General features: G+C 57.7%; 4 protein-coding genes across 4 annotated transcripts; 1 reads left to right on the top strand and 3 right to left on the bottom strand.

The window, feature by feature from the left end:
• Window positions 1-241: 241 nt before the first annotated feature.
• Window positions 242-2193, top strand: L226DRAFT_599009 (uncharacterized protein; the record flags this gene model as incomplete). Its single annotated transcript, XM_067685661.1, has 5 exons — window positions 242-964; window positions 1031-1066; window positions 1139-1279; window positions 1613-1813; window positions 1900-2193. The coding sequence occupies 5 exons, from the start codon at window positions 242-244 to the stop codon at window positions 2086-2088; spliced, it is 1290 nt and encodes a 429-aa protein (XP_067529579.1). The 3' UTR covers window positions 2089-2193.
• Window positions 2194-3880: 1687 nt separating this feature from the next.
• L226DRAFT_563597 (uncharacterized protein) lies at window positions 3881-8453 on the bottom strand. Its single transcript, XM_067683571.1, has 11 exons — window positions 8265-8453; window positions 8113-8211; window positions 7981-8053; window positions 7304-7330; window positions 7100-7193; window positions 6095-6111; window positions 5952-6038; window positions 5835-5899; window positions 5520-5779; window positions 4244-5403; window positions 3881-4030 (listed from the first exon to the last, which is right to left on the bottom strand). The coding sequence occupies exons 1-11, from the start codon at window positions 8316-8318 to the stop codon at window positions 3984-3986; spliced, it is 1983 nt and encodes a 660-aa protein (XP_067529578.1). The 5' UTR covers window positions 8319-8453; the 3' UTR covers window positions 3881-3983.
• Window positions 8454-10904: 2451 nt separating this feature from the next.
• Window positions 10905-13440, bottom strand: L226DRAFT_555321 (S-adenosyl-L-methionine-dependent methyltransferase). Its single transcript, XM_067683054.1, has 9 exons — window positions 13080-13440; window positions 12830-13004; window positions 12623-12746; window positions 12493-12546; window positions 12119-12420; window positions 11858-12006; window positions 11604-11782; window positions 11285-11495; window positions 10905-11192 (listed from the first exon to the last, which is right to left on the bottom strand). Exons 1-9 carry the CDS (start codon window positions 13356-13358, stop codon window positions 11055-11057), a joined length of 1611 nt encoding a protein of 536 aa, XP_067529577.1. The 5' UTR covers window positions 13359-13440; the 3' UTR covers window positions 10905-11054.
• A 1299-nt stretch (window positions 13441-14739) lies between these two features.
• L226DRAFT_540174 (uncharacterized protein) lies at window positions 14740-16564 on the bottom strand. Its single transcript, XM_067681816.1, has 8 exons — window positions 16296-16564; window positions 16189-16231; window positions 15897-16113; window positions 15732-15834; window positions 15499-15661; window positions 15335-15446; window positions 15189-15272; window positions 14740-15103 (listed from the first exon to the last, which is right to left on the bottom strand). The coding sequence occupies exons 1-8, from the start codon at window positions 16405-16407 to the stop codon at window positions 14795-14797; spliced, it is 1143 nt and encodes a 380-aa protein (XP_067529576.1). The 5' UTR covers window positions 16408-16564; the 3' UTR covers window positions 14740-14794.
• Between the last annotated feature and the right edge of the window lie 383 nt (window positions 16565-16947).

Genomic DNA, 16947 nt, shown 5'->3' with positions numbered 1-16947 from the left:
TGATCACCAAGTCAAGATAACACAGCAAAGCCAGACTCTTTGCGCAGCATTGAAGAATTGCACGGAACATTGTCATTGTCCGCTCTTATGCTGATCTCCTGTCAAATAAGCCTGGGCTGCGTGTCCCCAGTAATTCAAGGTCCGCAATGGAACACGCTATGCAGGATGGCTTCAAAAGCACAGTGCCCAAGTGCGGCATCGTTCTCCACCTCTTTCTTGTGGCTCGTTCTGTCCTTTTTCCATGGACTCTGGTGAATGCGCCCGTTGTCGGAACCCTCCTCCACCATCTCCAGCAGGCACTCCCCCGGCGGTCTCGGCACCCTCCCACTACAACTTCGGGGACGTCTGTACTGTTCGCGAGAGCATCTCGACGCCGATCGAGGAGCTCTTTCTCCGAACCAAGAACATTGGCGACAGACCCCACGTGCAGGCCCGCTGCCAGAGGAACCACGCCCGCCTCACCGACACGACGAAACCACCGCCCGGGAAGGACCGGCCTTGTGTCGTTCTGTCCCCCACGCCCGTCCCAGCTGAGAGCACGTCAGAGACCGCCATCTGTCTCAAGATGACGATGGACAGCACGCCGCACAACCAGCTGCCGCTCGTGGTCAAGTACTTCGGGGTCATGGTCGCTCCCAACAAGCTACCGACCCAGCGGCACGTTCACACTGGCCCCGGGGAGTGGCCCCACCCGAAGCAGCTCCTCCTGGCCTTTCGGTTCACGACCAGGCGGCCTCTCAAGGGACTCTGGCCCCGCGGACGAGCGAACAACTCGAGCGACAGGGTCAAGCACAACTCGCGTCCTGCAAATATGCACCTCGCGGACGACGGCGTGCCCGTCTATCGGTATGACCGCGACACCACGGTGTGGGTGGTCGAGGAGTGCAACAGACTCTTTGAGAAATGGGGGAAAGATTGCGAGAGGGACCCCAACTTCGCTTTTGTCTACGAGAACGATTACAGGGTGCGTGGATCCGCAAACATACGTTTCTATTGACGTTTCCTATATGAGAGGGTTCTCGCGCCACAGAGGTGTCGTAATCTCGCGGCCAGCAACACGTCTCTGGTGAGTATTCCCGGGCACGTTGTATTGATACAGTTGAGGCTGACTGACAATTGGCTGCAATGGCGACCGCAGGGCACACACTGGAGCTGTGACAGCCGGAACAAGTTCTCCAGGCCTCCGACTCCGCACAAGACCCGGAACGAAGCACGCAACCGTGTCACCACGGCTTGCGAGGGGCCTACTAACTTGTCCTGCGGCTCGTCGAATGCGAAGGTAACAGTCCTGTGGCACATGTTCGATAACGTTGCAAGTCCTGAGGACGTTTTCTTTGTAACAGTTCATGGGACGCAAGAAGTCAAAGTGGTCACTGAAGCCCCGCCGCAGCCAGCAGTCTTTCTCGCACGCCGCCGACGCTGAATAATGGGATCGAGTGAATTGATGAGTCCAGTCTGAACCATATACTGTGTGCCTAGGTCCTTTCTACTACTAAGCGGGCGGAGCCTACATACATGATACAATATTCATTTCATATCGGCTAATGGCATCGCTCGGATGGAAGACATTTGTGTGCACACTAACTTCGCCGCAGTCACGGTGTACATCTAGGACTCACGAGCCTCCATGGTGGCGAGGACCAAAGAAGAGTCCTCCAAACGGCTCGGGATGACGAGCGCACGTGCACTGCGAGATGTCGAAGTCATGAGATCCAAGGGCTCGGAACCGTCGAACGTCGAGGTCGCTAGTCGGGCCATCCTGAACAGCGGAACAGTATTCTACTATGTGACACTCTTCATGCAGCAGATCACGGTACGTCAATCGCCTCAATTTCGCCTATGATTCTCTTCTCTGCACATGATTTCGCCCTCATCTCGCTGACTCTCCGCAACTTGCAGGGCATGTACCCAACTACCGTCATCGTCCTCGTCGCACTCCAGAAGTCGCAACTCGACCACCAGTTCACCTACCCGCCCGCGATGGACTCCAACAAGCACTCGCTCCCCTTCACGTTTTCCATTCATCTGCCATGCTTCGTAACCACATCTGACACGGGTAGCACCACTCCCAGACCACAACCGACATAAGATTTGACATCCATCGGCATGGCGGCGTCCGATGATACATTCCTCCGGATGATCAGACCGGCGCGTTTGGCATGGTGAACGCTCATTTCTGATAGGTTAAACCACCTGAGAACGCAACTAGCACATCAGTTTCATACATGCCCTTCAGTCACAAAGCTAAGACTACTGTGGAAGACGTACCCATATTGTGAGCGGCGGGCATGGGGCTGTCTCTTCGCCGAGGACCCGCTCAGGCTATCAAGTTCACGAACCTGCGCAGTGCGTATGGGAATGGGGAATGGTGAACGCGCGACAAGTCCTGAGTGAGCTCATAGTGAGGCCTATTGTCGGAGAGCTGTTATGATGAAACGATCAATGCAGCCGAAAGAAAACGCGGTTGGAACTAACACTGACAGTGAACTTATCCACCGGGGACCTGTGACAACTCCCGAAAATTGTGGCTTTGAGAAGGATTTTCGATTTCGCGGGTAGTGAAAGAGTACGAGACCACCGGACGAGGCTCGGAATGTGTATGATACAGAGGGCGAGTGTGGTGAAGACGTGAAGAGACAGAGGCTGACTGTCTAGCTCTCCAACCTTGGAGAGATGGCGGTCTGTTCATAAATCGTCATCAGCACAAGCGGCAGGTCCACGATCATCGATCAGGGTTTATGGTACAATACGATATACAATTACGCCCTCACGTGCTATCCTACAACAATCCAACGATCCAACGATCCAACAAGCCAACCAAGCCAACGCGACACAAAACAGAAACAGAAACAAAAATCAAAACGAAGACGTGGACGTAGAGACGTAGAACATAGTGGACGAGGCGAGGCGAACGAGAACCAAGAACGAGCGAAAGACAACGAACGACGAACAGACGCAATAGATAAGCAGGATGCGGGATGCGGGGGGGATGCGACTGAGCAAAAAACCGAGTATGTTTATGTAAGTCCCATCCAGACTCTGGAAGCCGTAACCGAAATCCAAACCACCAAGCCACCAAACCACCAAACCACCAGCAACAACAGCAACAGCAACGGGATATCAAAGTAGATGGTGAATAACCCACGCGCCGCGCCACGGCCCACAACTCCGCCTTGAGTCGGGAACGATGGTGGGCGAGGAAGGGTGGACGGGGATATAGATACCGTGACTCAGAACTGGGACGCAGCGACGAGCCACAGCGAACGCACAGCGGTAAGCAAGAAAAGAAGAAGGAAAAAGAACGGCGGCCTCGGTAGAGCGGTGGGTAGTGGTACAAGAAGAAAGGTCATAACCAGTCATGAAAAAGTCGTCATAGCTTCGATCCCGGAAGCGTCGAGGAGCCCAAGGACTGGGGGACGAGAGGGAGAGCGAATAGGGTAGGAGGAGGAGGTTAGTGACGCATCTAGAGGGGCAGGCCAGGGCACGGGAACGGGAGCGCATGGAGATTTCAGATGTCGAGGGCAGGGCAAGGCGTAACGTCGGATATAGATGGGTGGTATGGTATGTGCGTAGGCGTGCGTTCGCCGCATTTTGGTATAGAGATGTCAGACTGGGGCCCTGGGGGTTAGGAGTAGGAGACAGGGAAGGGAAAGGGAAAGGGTACACGGTGGGGGCGTCGGGGCGAGGGGAGGGGTAACGACGAGGACGACCCGAGAAGGCACCGATCCAAGAAGACCTGGGAACCGGACACGGTCCACACTCGAGGGGAAGGGGGAGCTCGTGCGATGCTGCAAGGTCGAAGCGGGCGAGCGACCAGGTGGCTATGCAACCCGTATGATCAACCCTGCGTCGCTCGATCCCCCAACAGCGAAAGCACATGCCCCCCGCACGCAGCCTCATCGTTCTCATCGCCGCGTCCACATGGGCCCGCGCGCACAGCGCAGTTCGTGTTCGGTACGTCTGTCGAGATGCAGAATGCAGCATCACACCGCGCGGGGGAGCTCGTCGCGCGGGGGCAGATCAACGAGGTCTGTGTACAGTGTGCAAAATGCAACCAGTTAGACAACGCACTCAAGCATGTAGCATGTAGCACATGGCACATGGCACACGGCCGCAACGGCAACACTCACCAATCGGCGACGTGAAGTTCACAACCTGTGCATGTGCGCGAGGCTCGTCAGTACCCATCGCGCATACAAAAGGCCCAAGTCAAAAGGCCTCGTACGCAAGAGCAAAGACTCACATAAGGATGCAAATTCGCCTCCGCCGCCTCCCTCCCCCTCGGCCCCGGCGCCGCGCCCGCCCCCGAGCGCAGTGCTCACGAGCCCGAGCCCGATGTTCACCCCGGGCGCGGTCGTGATGACGTGCAGACTCCTTCTCCTCGCCGCCGCCGCGAACTCCACGGCCTCCCCGCGCAGTGGTCTCCGTTCTTCCCAGTCGACCTGGCGTTTCGCGTGTGGCGCCGGTGCTGGGGGCGGCGCCTCTTGTGTTTGTGCGAGTGATAGTGATAGTGAGAGCGGTGGTGATAGTGACGGTGACTGCTGCTGCTGCTGCTTCTGCATCTGCGCAGGCAGAGTGACGATATGCGGGCTGGAGAGGGAGTGCGGGAACGGGTGCCGCTGGTGTATATGTACCTGCGGCGGCGGCGACGGCGCGGGTGTCTCCAGATCTGGGGGCAGCGGTGGCGAATGCAGCGGGGTCGAGGTAGGGGTCGAGGTCGAATGGCGTGCATGTGGATGTGGATGTGGATGTGGCGGATGGGACTGCATCACTGTATGCGAGTACGGCGGCACCCGCTCCTCGTCCTCATCCCCATCCCCATCCCCATCCCCATCCTCGCCATCATCATCCGAGTCCCGCTCCGGGTGCGCATCCATCGTCCCGCTATACACGCTCACCCTCCTGCTCACCCTGCGCGCCTTCCTCGAGGAGCGCCGCCTCTGCACGCCCCCGCCCCCGCCCTCGTCCTCCGCCGTGTACGTGTACTGCGGCGAGTCGTACAGCGACAGCGACTCCCTCGGGGAGCACGCGCTCGGCGTGTACGTGTACGCGCTCCCCTCCATCTCCCACGTCATCCCCGACGCGCCTGTCCCCGACACACCCGACACGCCCGACACACCCGTCCCGCCCGTCACGCTCATCCGCAGCCCGTTCGGCGTCGCGTACCCCGCCATGTGCGGCGGCAGGTGGTGGTGGTGTGGGGGCGGCGCGTACTGAGCGCGGAGCGGCGGCGGGGGGGTGATCGGCGGGCTCTTTGGCGAGTGCGCGCCGAGCGAGCTTGCGACTTTCGGCTTGTACCCCGCCTCGCGCACGATCGAGCGCGGGAAGAAGATCAGGAGTGTGATCATCGACGACACGAAGCAGCCCAGGCCTGCGATCATCTGCAAGAAGTCCGTCGCGAACCTGTTGGATGGGCGAGATGGTGGGGGAGGGCGGTGAGTGCAATAATAAAGTCAGTATCTTCCGCAACACAATCGAAGATGGTAACAGCATCCGAGATGAAGAAGACGACGACGTACAGGTTGCGATTAATCCTGTGCTCCTCGCCCACGATCCCATCCAGCGCGAGGACCAGCAGCGGGATCGTGAACATGAACCGGAACACGACGCGGACTTGGTTCAAATTGTAGAACGTCGCAAGGCGCACGACGACCGTCGGGTCCGCGCCCTCGGCCTTGACGTGCCGGATGAACCGCGGGAAGCGCCACAGCACGTACAGGAACGCGATCGTCGTCGACGTCGAGCCCGCCGCCCCGACGAGGAAGATGTACGCGTCGCACTGCGCCAGAGGTCAGTCGCGGTACTACTGGATATGGAGTATGGAGGCGACGTACTGTCTCGAGGTTTCGCCGGGTGATGAGCGCGGTCAGCGGCATGCCAACGATTGAAATGAGGCTCCCTTGAAAGTGAACTCTTAGCAGCTAGCACAAAGAGCGCGAGTCGCGACGTACCCATGTACCATAAGCGGTACTCCCAACTCGAGAACCAGGCTTCCTTCTCTGGGTTTTGGTGAAGAAGGTACAGCCAAAACGCAAGCTCTAGAATCAAAGTGTATGAGGAACCAGCAAAAGGCGTGGAAGCAGTGATGACTGACCTTCTAGGTGAGTGACCCTGTACGAAGACCGGCCAGTCAGTGTATGTTCGCGAAACGAGAACGAATGCCGGCACTCAGCGGCATGATAATGCCACGACTACACACGATATGGTGAAGGCACAGCGCCACGTCGAGTACGCCACCGGTGGTGGCGGTCGCACATGATCCCAACGCCTGACTGCGGCGGAATGAGACACACTGAATGCCTCGTGAACGAGTGGGACGTCCGTTTAGCAGAGAAGCAGGGCATGGCTCGTCATCTGCCTCCTCATGGTCACAACACACGCGAGCCTCATCTACGGACGCGATGTGACGAATCGTGTCCAAATCGGGCGAGAGCGTCCAGCTGAACCAGCGCGACTATCAAGTACTGAATGACAACACGCATCTCCACAACGATTCCACACCCCGTGCTGCGCCTGCCAACTGCCGCTCATTAGAAAGAAAGAAAGAAGAGAACACGCGTCCCGCGATGCCCTCAAAGCGCACCAGTAACCACCAAGTCTTCAACGGAAAAGCACAGAGCAGCCCTCCTCCGCATCCACACTGCCCAAGCACCGAGCACCCAGCGCGCATCAGACGTCACGCGTCAAGACCGAACAAAACCCACTGCGCGCCCCGCAGACAGACACTCTCACTGGCAGGCTGCGGCTCTCACAGTTGCTTGTCGCTTGTCGCTAAGCAGTAAGCCTACAGGTAGCGCGCACGAACCGCGAACGCCAGCGGCGCAGTAGCCAGCTTATTCATGATTTCATGATGCGCGCCTGATGCTGGGAGGATGCTCGATGGGGATGGGTTTACGGTTACGCGAACGAACGCCTGAGAGCCTGGAGGACGGGGGACGTCGCGAGGGTCACGAGGAGAGCGGGGAGACGGGCACGATGAGAAGGACGAACGACGGCACGCTGGCACTTAGAACACTGGGGAGAGGAAGCGAGAGAGACTCATGGAGGATGCAAGACGTAAAGAGCGAAGTGGCGAAGTGAGAAACGGGAAGAGACTCACATCTCGAGTGCCCACGCGAAGCTAAACACGAACTGGAGGGGGAGGACCCAGCTGCGGTTCGCGTCGCGGTAATCATTGATGGGGACGGGGAGGACTGCAGCGTTGGGGAGAGAGAGAGGGGAGGGGAAGAAAGGCGTCAGAACTCATGATGCATGATGGTGCGCGCGGCGTGGGGCGTGGGGAGGCAGACTGATGAAGACGTACTTGTTCGATCAGGGAGGTGCGCGAAGCCTGTGTGGGGTCGAGTGTGAGTGCGGGGGCAGCAGGACGAGTGAGGAAAACAAAAACAGGAACGGGTAGCAGGGTAAGGTGGGTGAAGAGGATTGGATGCAGGTGCATTGCACAAGTCGGTTGTATGCGTCGAGAAGGAACAGGAAGAAGCTCGTCCTGCATACAGGAGCACTTGCGAAGTATATGTGTGCGGTATCTCCCGCGCCCGAAAGAAAGCCTCACATGAGGACAAACAGGGAAGCGGGGGAAAGAGTATAGACTTGAAAGCGAGCAGCAGAAGGGAGGGTGGTGCTTGTATGCGTCCAGGAAGCGTGAAGGGATCACAGCCCAGGAGTTGGAGTCGTAAGAAGTCAGGGGAGCGGGGAAGTGGGAGCTAGAAACAGAAGCAAGAAGGGAGAGACACCATCATAGTGAGAAGATGGAAGTAGTAGCAATGATGTGCCTCGTCTCTCCTGTGCGTCGAGGAGCAGCAACATGACCCGGCTGTCACCCGGGCACATCGCGCTCAAAGACACCGTGCATATAGTCCACGTAAAACGTCGAGGGCAGCAAGGGGCATGCACTTATGACAAATGAGGAGTAAGGGGACCAAGGGTAGAGCATCATGGACAAGTGTGGAAGTAGGGGCAAAGGGAAGGCTATGAACACACCTTCGCGATACTTGATGACGGTCATGCCAATGCTGTATACCGCCAAAAGCGGGACCGCTCCCAAGTACGAATACTATCCGAGCAAGTGCGATGTGTAAGTGGACGATGGCAGACATGCAGAGGAGTACGCACGGTCATGACGCGCTTGAACGCGCCGTGCTGCCCAGCAGACCAGCGGAGGCACTTGAAGCGGTCATAGCACCAGAGATGGTGGACCAAGAATATGAGAAACTACAGCGCACGGTCAGCGCGCAGGCAGGGAGACGAGGAGGAGAGAGACGGACAAGGACAGATAGGATTGCCCAGAGGGAGAAGGCGGTGGGGGAAGCGGCGCTCATTAGGGCAGCGCGCCTGGCGAGTCAAGGGTATCGTGCAGGGTGGGCCGTGGTCGTGTGTTTGTCGGACTGGCCAGCAGAGAGGGCAGCGCGCGGGGAGTCGTCGGAGAGAGAGGACAAGGACAAGGCTGGGCGGGCGCAGAGGGGCAACCCCATTCGCTTCAGTCCTAGACGAGCTTCGATATCGCAGCCACTTGAGGCAACCGCTGTGCCTGCAAACAAGCGCCCATACAGGGCCTTCTCGGCCTTCTCCGCTCCTGCCCTCCTCCCGCTAATTTCTGTTCGCTCAAGTGCTTCGCTGCGACGCAATCTGCTACAAACTGCTCGACACAGCTCCGCGGCATGGCCTCTGCAGTGCTGCTCTGTGCACGGACCATGTTACGGCGGAAGATGGGATGGTGGTCGTCGGTATGCGCCTGGGGACAATCTGTCAACGCGAACAAGCTTCTCCACTCTCCGCTGCTGATCCCCTCAGTGCCCCCGAGCCTTCTATCCCCAGCCCGACGCCTGCCCGATCCTTCCCTCACCGCCCACAGCCAGTCTGAGTTCGTCTCCCTGCGTCAGCGCCTCGCCCGTCGCGCCGGGCCGCCTCCGAGTCTGGTATCAAACCTCCGCCCGCTATCTCTCGCCTCGAGACTCGATACGCACCCGCTCTCGCCTCTCAGGAACGCTGAATTATGGCCGCCCGCTGTCTCGTGCACCCAACGCCATTCCTGGCCTTGTGCTAATCCTAGCCTCTCCAGATAGCCATCAAGTGCCATCTTCTCCCGCTAGTCCCCTTTTGCCTCTCTATTGCTATTAGACTCGCGCCGTCGGAGTCTGGAGTGCGGACGTCCGCACTCCGTCCCCCCTCAGCGGTACGCCATAACCTTAGGCTTGAGACGATCAGCAGTGGCAGCCACTTCCATCGTTATCAGAAACGAGATACAGATACGCACACTGCCATTCGCCCCGAAGTTCACGATTTTGAACGAACAGTGACACTGCATCTGGGTCTAGATCTGGCGCCTTGATACATCCAGGGCTCGTCCCGACTCCCCGCACCCAACGTTAACCATAACTGCGCATGCCCAGGCCCCACATCGGACCGCATCCACCTACCAGTAACCAGATCCTCCCAACCTCCGAGACCGCACGGCGACGTTCGAACGTTCGTCTCCTCCGCCCAAGTAAGCACTCACTGGCAGGTCGCTATCGCAATTTGCATCCCCGGGCCTTCAGCTTCCGCCCTCACCGTCGACAACCCGCCATCCCGATATCCTCCGCGCACTCACAAGTTATTCCGCACCACTGACAGATAAATTCATCAGTGACGTCTCGCCAACGCTCAACGAGGCCTCTCGCGAATCACTCGTCCCACTCTATCAGGCTATCATAATCATCTATGCCTATGCATGTACCTCGTCCTGGGACTCGGAGCTGCACTACGTTCTTCCCCTTGTCAATGCAAGTCGTCGCTTGCTGTCAGCGGTCGCGTCCTCGAGGACTCTACTGTAACTGAGTATGCATGCATGCACATAGCAAGTGCGACACTCGCGCTTGGGCCCTGGGCCGCTCCCACCAGGTCCAGGAACCCCCATCAAATCCAACTGACAACGTAGCTATGGGCCGTGGCATATGTGCTACTACTGGCATCCCCGGGTGCGTTCATCGTCACTAACTACTCGTAAGTTTTCCCGAGTCGAGTCGAGTCGACGTAATCATCAATGCCACAGTCCCAAGTGACATTTCGCTGTCTGTGTGCAGGGAGACGGGGGTGACAGGTTCGATAGTCCTGGCTCCCGGGTCCCGACGCGGAGCTAGGACATATGCATATGCACGGTAATGTATGTCATCCTTGTCAGTGTGTCAGATCCCAAGTGCTAGTGCTCTACTGACTCACTATGTACTGTACATAGCAAGTGGGCCGACCCTCGGTGCGCTCCCACCAGCACCAGCACCAGGAACGTTGGAACGCCCATCAACTTGAACTTGAAAACCCAATCACGAGTCACGAGTCACGAGTCACGACGCAGCACTCGAGTAACGGGTTACATGCCCGTACAAAGTACTCGAGTACTACCCTCGCCGGATGCGTTCGCGTTTCGCGATTCGTGCACCGCGAGTCCTTCGTGCGTCGACGTGATCCCCAACTTCATTCTCACAATCGACGCGGGTATGTAGGGAGACGGAGGTGACAGGTTCGACATTCCCGAGTCGGAGCTACAGTATATGATGATACATTATACGCCACCCCAGCCTCCCGCACTCCCGCATTCCCGACTCCCGACTCCCAGGAGCCAGCCGGGTGATGGGAGCGCCTTAATGAACGTGGGAGTCGTGACCAGGGACGGACCCCGGATGCGTCGCATCTCCCTTGGCACTTGGCACTTGGAATTTGGAACTTGAATAGCTGCGGCAGCGTGCAGGCGCGTTCGATGCCCTCATGAAAAAAAAGTTCAAGGACAAGGACAAGAATGAGATCGTAAGCAGAGTCCCGGGCAAGGCGAACCTCGGAGAGATACACTAGTGACTAGTGACTGTGAGCATTCGAGCCATCTTGACTCCTTACCCTTGATCCGAACACACGGTATACCATGGCTTCAAATTCTAGTGCTACAACGTATTCATCAAGGCAGACAAGAAGGGAGAACACGTAAACGCCACAGCCTGAAAACATTCGTCTTAGGTCTACGTTGTACGTTGACTCGCCCGGCTGAACGTTGAACGTTGAACGTTGAACGACTGCCTGATGATTGATCACACAGGGACTGCCGTCGTGTACCCCCACAAGTTCCCGGGCGTCCGCCTGACGTCCGTGACCTTCCACCCCGCAGACAGAAGCAAGGCGGACATCTCGGCGGTGGTCTTCTCCCTCGCGTTGAACATGCCCATCATCTGCAGATACACACCCGACGGCAACATCAGCTCGATCCCTGCTAACGAGAGGAGGGGAGACGAGATGTGCGAGAAGCGAGAAGTCTGCTCACCATGATGTCGAGCAGATACCCGTGGACGTTGCCCTTTCCGAGGTTAGGAAGAAGCGGCGAACCGTCCGGGGCGAACGAAGGCTCGGCCGCGGGAGACGGAGATGCAGATGTATCGGCATCGGCATCGTCGCGACAGGCGAAGGGGAGGAGCAGGTCTCCCACCAGGAGCTTCGTCTCGGGACGCGCAGCCGCACGCAGCCGGGTCAAGATCCTAGAACGCTCGCGCAAGGAGCGCAAGTAGTTGGTGAATTTCAAGTTTCAAGGCTCGGGAAGAGGAAGAAGGAAGAGTCAAGACAAACGACAAATGACAAACACTCACCTGCGCGAGTCGTCGTCCGACCAGTCGTGCAGTATCAACCGGAGCATGAAGACGGACGGAGCGGTGACGGTCCTGCCGTCCCGCAGCGTGAGCGGGTCCCACGGCGCCCGGAAAAAGTCGCGCGCGCGGTACGACATGCGTCCGGATTCGAACAGCGGGGCATAACGAGGCCCCCAAGCCTATAGATTGCAATGTCGGGTGAGCTAACCTGTAACCTGTTTACCCCCAAGAACAGAAGAGCATGAAGGACATACCGAGATGGCAGCAGAGACCACCGGTTCGCGGTCTTCCACGACCACGCGCAGGTGCGGATGGGCCTCGGCCACGATGATCGACGTCCCGCCGATGCCTCCACCAACATCGATCAAGACCGAGCCCTCAGGCAGGTCCGCCCAGTCGAACCCTGCGAGGGTGCAAAGTACCAATTGTACAGTAAGTTCAATTAAGATTTAAGATTAAGAGCCCCAGGTCCGGACGGACGTGGATTGCGGATTGCGGGTGTCGGTGTCGCTCACCTTGCAAGATGAAGTTCTTCGCCTCCCACTGCCGCGTGCCCGTCATCCCATGCCCGAACCGCGTCAAGCGGGCCTCGTTCCCCGGCAGCTCCAGCCACGGGAAGTACTCGAGCGGTGTGTCGAAGGCGATATTGAAGGGGGCGGCCCATGTCTTCTTTGTCTTCTTTGTCTTCCTTTCGTCCCCATCGGCGGGAGGTGACCCTTTGAGCCTGGGGGCGTCAAATGCGTCTGTGGGCATGCGGGCGGCCTGGGGAAGAGCCCAGTCCGTGATGCAGGCGCAAATTCTAGCCACTTCGTCGCCTCTTGGGGTGTCGATGTAGTCCGAGTCAGTATACTGGTCATCTCCGACGGATACAAGCGAGAGGACGACGTACGTTATGCCGACGCTCGCCGCAACACCGTCGGTGTCGGTGTACTTCTTGTCGGGCCTGTCATAGTATTAGGTGGTACAGAGCCCAATGAGCGACCCAGGCCGTCCTCCGATCCAAGCGCGGAGAAACTCACGCCTCGCGCAAGTACGCGACAGACTTGCCGCTGTCGATGTACGACGAAACCCTGTTGTTCGCAAAGACGTTCGGCTTCACCTCGCGCAGGTAGTGCGAAGTCGCGAGTAGTCTCAGGATGTGCCCTACTCCGTCCGGCGTGAGCCTAAACCGACTCACTCTCTCGGCAGTTGCACCGCACATGCACATGACAGAGAGAGTTACTGACCGAGGTGTGCAGGAGTGAGAGGCCCGTCACCTACAGCTGCATTCCGAGCCTTCGGGCGCAATTCTAGGATCTGTTTGAGAAGTGAGTCGACGTGGAGTCCCTCTGGCCCGGCTTCACGCAAGATCTCGACGATGTTGGCGGTCTCCATGAAGCGAATGCACTCTGCAGTAATGCCCTGTCCAGTCAAGGGAGAGTATCAGCACCCGTCGCAGTGAGGCAAGCAGGTAGTACTAAGATGCGCGGTGCGTACCCCATGAACGTCCTCTACAAGCCCGAACCAGGGTTTGTTCACGGTGTGGCTCAGGTGCCCGCATGCCGCCACGATTCGCTTCGCTGCCGCAGCAACCGCTTCATCGGACGCAAGGCTCTCCGCTAGCTCCTCCTCGGGGGTGTGCTGAGCGGCCTTGTAGTACGGCTTGTCGATGGAGGGATAGTCGAGATCAGGAGAGCACGCGTGGTAGACACGCTCCATGTCGTCTATGGCGGTGCCGATGAGGGCATGCAGAGCTCGGAGGGATGTGAACGTCATGTTGGGCGAACACGTTCAGTACCAACCTGGGTTCTATGGCTATTTAATCTACGTAAGGGTTCAATCTTGTGAGTAGTAGACGACGACGCTCAATATCCGCAGACGTCTGGGCTTTCAAATCATCGGACAAACGGGCTTACTTGAAAGAGCTGTACCGTTCTCAGGCGGACTGTGGTTGTGACGGAGTTCTATTCCTCATACTCCACTCACAGCCTTTAGATCGGCTACCAGCTGTCTCTGAATGCAACAGAGAGGTATCTGGGCTTCCCAGAAGAAAGGAATCAGACTGCACGTGGCGACAAGACACAGGCGAAGGGTCGTACCCACCAACGATTGAGCGACCGATGACAGCATGACTGACCACCCCATGACGCAGAAAGAAGCTGATAGTGCTCCGGGAATGCTAGTGGGAGCGTGGCGAGCACAGTCAGCAGGCGGGCTGCGAACGATGAAAGGAGGTAGAATGTCACAAGAGGAAGGCTACTGAGTACTGAGGACTTACGTTTGGTGAGGCATACTTGCCGAGCCATGACAGGCCACTGTAAGAATAAAATAGTTCCGTGATCGAACTCTCCATCTCTGTGGACATGCAACGCAAGAGCCTGGGGGTCCGTCGGCCTGCTCTGAAGGTTACACAGAAGCCTGAGAGAGGAGACGTTCTAAACGTAAGGCGAAATGCATAGCGACGTCGCGCTGTGGGAGTGCTCATGTCTGACTCGAAACAGAGCACCGTACATGCATTGGCTTGCTGCGAGTGTGATACGTGCCAGATGTACGAAGGCAAGCAAGAGGAAGGAATCCGAACAGTACGAGTTCGGAGGCCAGGGAGATCTTATCTTATCTCTCCCAATGGCGCTTATCTGCGCTCTTGCAATTGACTCCAATACTTGGAGCTCTAAGTACATATGTCTCGCCAACGTTACGGGGCCTCTGGTGAAACACCAGATTCGGTCTCAGATGTACTCGTACTGGCGGTTGTTCCCGTGGTGGAGCGGTGAAAACTGTCATCTTCGCGGACTCTTCTCTCGTGCGCTTCCTCCCAGTCCGAGTTTGTTCTTGTACTCTTTCATGCTCGCTGAGCGGTGGACGGTGTAAGTATGTTGCAGCCATTCCGCATGCTTTTCATTGCAAGGACTCTCTTTGCCCGAATCCCTCTTTACCGACCGGCGGAGGCGACGCAACTGTTCGCACTCACCATCGGATGCCAAATTGTCGCCGCCCACTGCTCATCCTCGCGCCTCGTACGTCTCCAAGTTCATCTTCTACTGCAATCGGATCTCGAAGCGATGCTTCATGACAGTCAGAAAGTAGTGAATTAAGACGGCAAATAAGTAAGTAAGACATGGACATGTCGAAAGATTGTGGGAAGCACCCGATCCAAGCCTTCAGCATCAGCGACCACCCCAGCGACCGCTCCCAACTCTCGAGACCCCACCTCAACTAGCCAAGCCGACTCCCTCACTCTGCTGCGTCTCCTTCTCCCACTGCGAACCGTACTCGCCCCTCCCGGAGGAGCTCCCTGAGTTCTGCGACCGCTTCACGTCGACGTCGCGTAGAGCGACGATTTGGGCGTCGCTGGAATACGCCTGCTTGTCGAAGTCGGTCGACGTCGCGCCATGCGGGACGTTGACGGTGAAGGGGAGCGAGTGCTCGTCGGAGTCCATCGCGGGTGGGTAGGTGAACTGGTGGTCGAGCTGCGACTTCTGGAGCGCGACGAGGACGATGACTGCGGTCGGGTACATACCCTACAAGGTGTGCAGAGTCAGCGAGATGAGGCAAAGTCGTGCACAGAGAAGGGAATTATGGGAGGTATTGAGGCGATTGACGTACCGTGATCTGCTGCATGAAGAGTGTTACGTAGAAGAATACCGTTCCGCTGTTCAGGACGGGTATAAGGACTATCACGTTGAGCAGCTGCGCGCGAGGTGTGCGTCAGCCTGTGAACGAGCCAGATCTGTGAAGACACGAGGACTGACCATGAATGCCGTATAGATGATGCCGAGGTCCACAAGGAACATGAGGATCCTCTGCACCGCAGAACCGGTACTGTTGGTGTGTAGGTGGCGACGGATGTCTCGTCGCTGAAGCCTGTTGAAGGCAGTGAGCCTCGGGTTGTACTGGCGCAACATTGGACACGCACCATGCCTTGCGAGCAATCATTACCGTAGCCCACACATTCGTGGCCGCTGACCACGAGAACGCGAACGCGTTCATGATCACGCTGTGGTCTACGAGCGTCTGGACGGGCGGGGGCACGGGGTAATAGAACCCGACGAACATCACGCTCCACGCCGTGAATACGCCTTTAAAATAAGCAAATATGGAGGGAGGAGTTAAGAACAGCATGAAGGAGACAGAGAACGCAGTACGCACCAATCGAGCCTATCACCCAGAAGAGCGCTCCCAACACTGCAGCTCGGCTGTCCGCCCACACCACGCATACCCTCCAGCACACAACAGCGTCACCGATGATGATCTACGGGTGGTACCCGAACGCATCAAGACATAGAGAGCAAAAAATTCGAAGGAAGAACGTACGCATATGACGCTCGTGATGCCCTGCACAGTGAGCAAGGCCGGGCTCGACAGCCCGAACGGCTCAGTCCTCCCAGGAAGTCCGAAAAACATCAGCGTCCTCAAGTCATTCCACAGCAGCCGTATGTCGATTACCCAGTCCAGCGTCGATAGGGCGTACATCGAGAGGGTGGCGGCGAGCATGATGGCATTCGGCCATGATCGACGGACGCCACGTCTGCTGTAAGAGATCGACGGTGTCCAACAACATCAGTTCTAGTACTCGTTTCCGCCGCAGAAGAGGAAATAAACTCACCAGATGAGGTACGTCGACGCGATGATGAGGACCGTGAAGATCGCTGCGGCAAGAGGCAGTCCGAACTCCGTGAGACGCGTGAGAACCTCGTGCCAAGAGACGCGTACCGTATAGGGCGGTCTCGACGACGACGGGAAAGACGCGGTTGTGCGCCAAGGCCGTCAGGTCCTTGCGAAGCCTCGCTGTCGTGGCAGCACTCAGTCCTGTGGAGTTGGACATGTAGCGCGGGGCGGTGAGGAGGTGGAGGGAGGGGGGAGGGAACGAGGAACAGAGTTTGGGCGGCCGGGTTGAGACTTGTAAGGCCTAGGGAGGGCGCCGTAAGCAGATCTGGTGGCACGCTCGGGACGCCAACGTGCATAGTGACAGAGCAAGAGAATTCGACTGTTCGCGCTTCATATCGCCGCGTTCTGTGAGTGGGCGCATGGGCGCAGAGCGGAGGTTTCGTGGGCTCAGCACGAGGGGAGCTCGCCGGGTGCAGAGACCACAGAAGCAGATCATACAGCACTTCCGAGACCACCAGCAGGTTTCTGTGGGTGCAATCTTGACCGCATGCGATTCTTCTATCTGGGAAGACACTTGAGCGGCCAACCATGGAATATCGATATCATGGTTCTGCGAGAGCGTGGACACCGCATGTGCAGTGCACACTAGTGCCCACTCCTCGGCGCAGCTCCCAGAGAACGGCGCATCTTCCTGTCAGCGCTGCGGAGGCTCTCTGAGAAACTCGGGGCTGGGTTGCCGGCGGTCCCGACGTCCAAG

The sequence above is a fragment of the Lentinus tigrinus genome (genome assembly GCF_003813185.1).
Source record: "Lentinus tigrinus ALCF2SS1-7 unplaced genomic scaffold L226scaffold_52, whole genome shotgun sequence".
Taxonomy (NCBI): Eukaryota; Fungi; Basidiomycota; class Agaricomycetes; order Polyporales; family Polyporaceae; genus Lentinus; species Lentinus tigrinus.
This window is presented reverse-complemented; position numbering and strand designations above follow the sequence as displayed.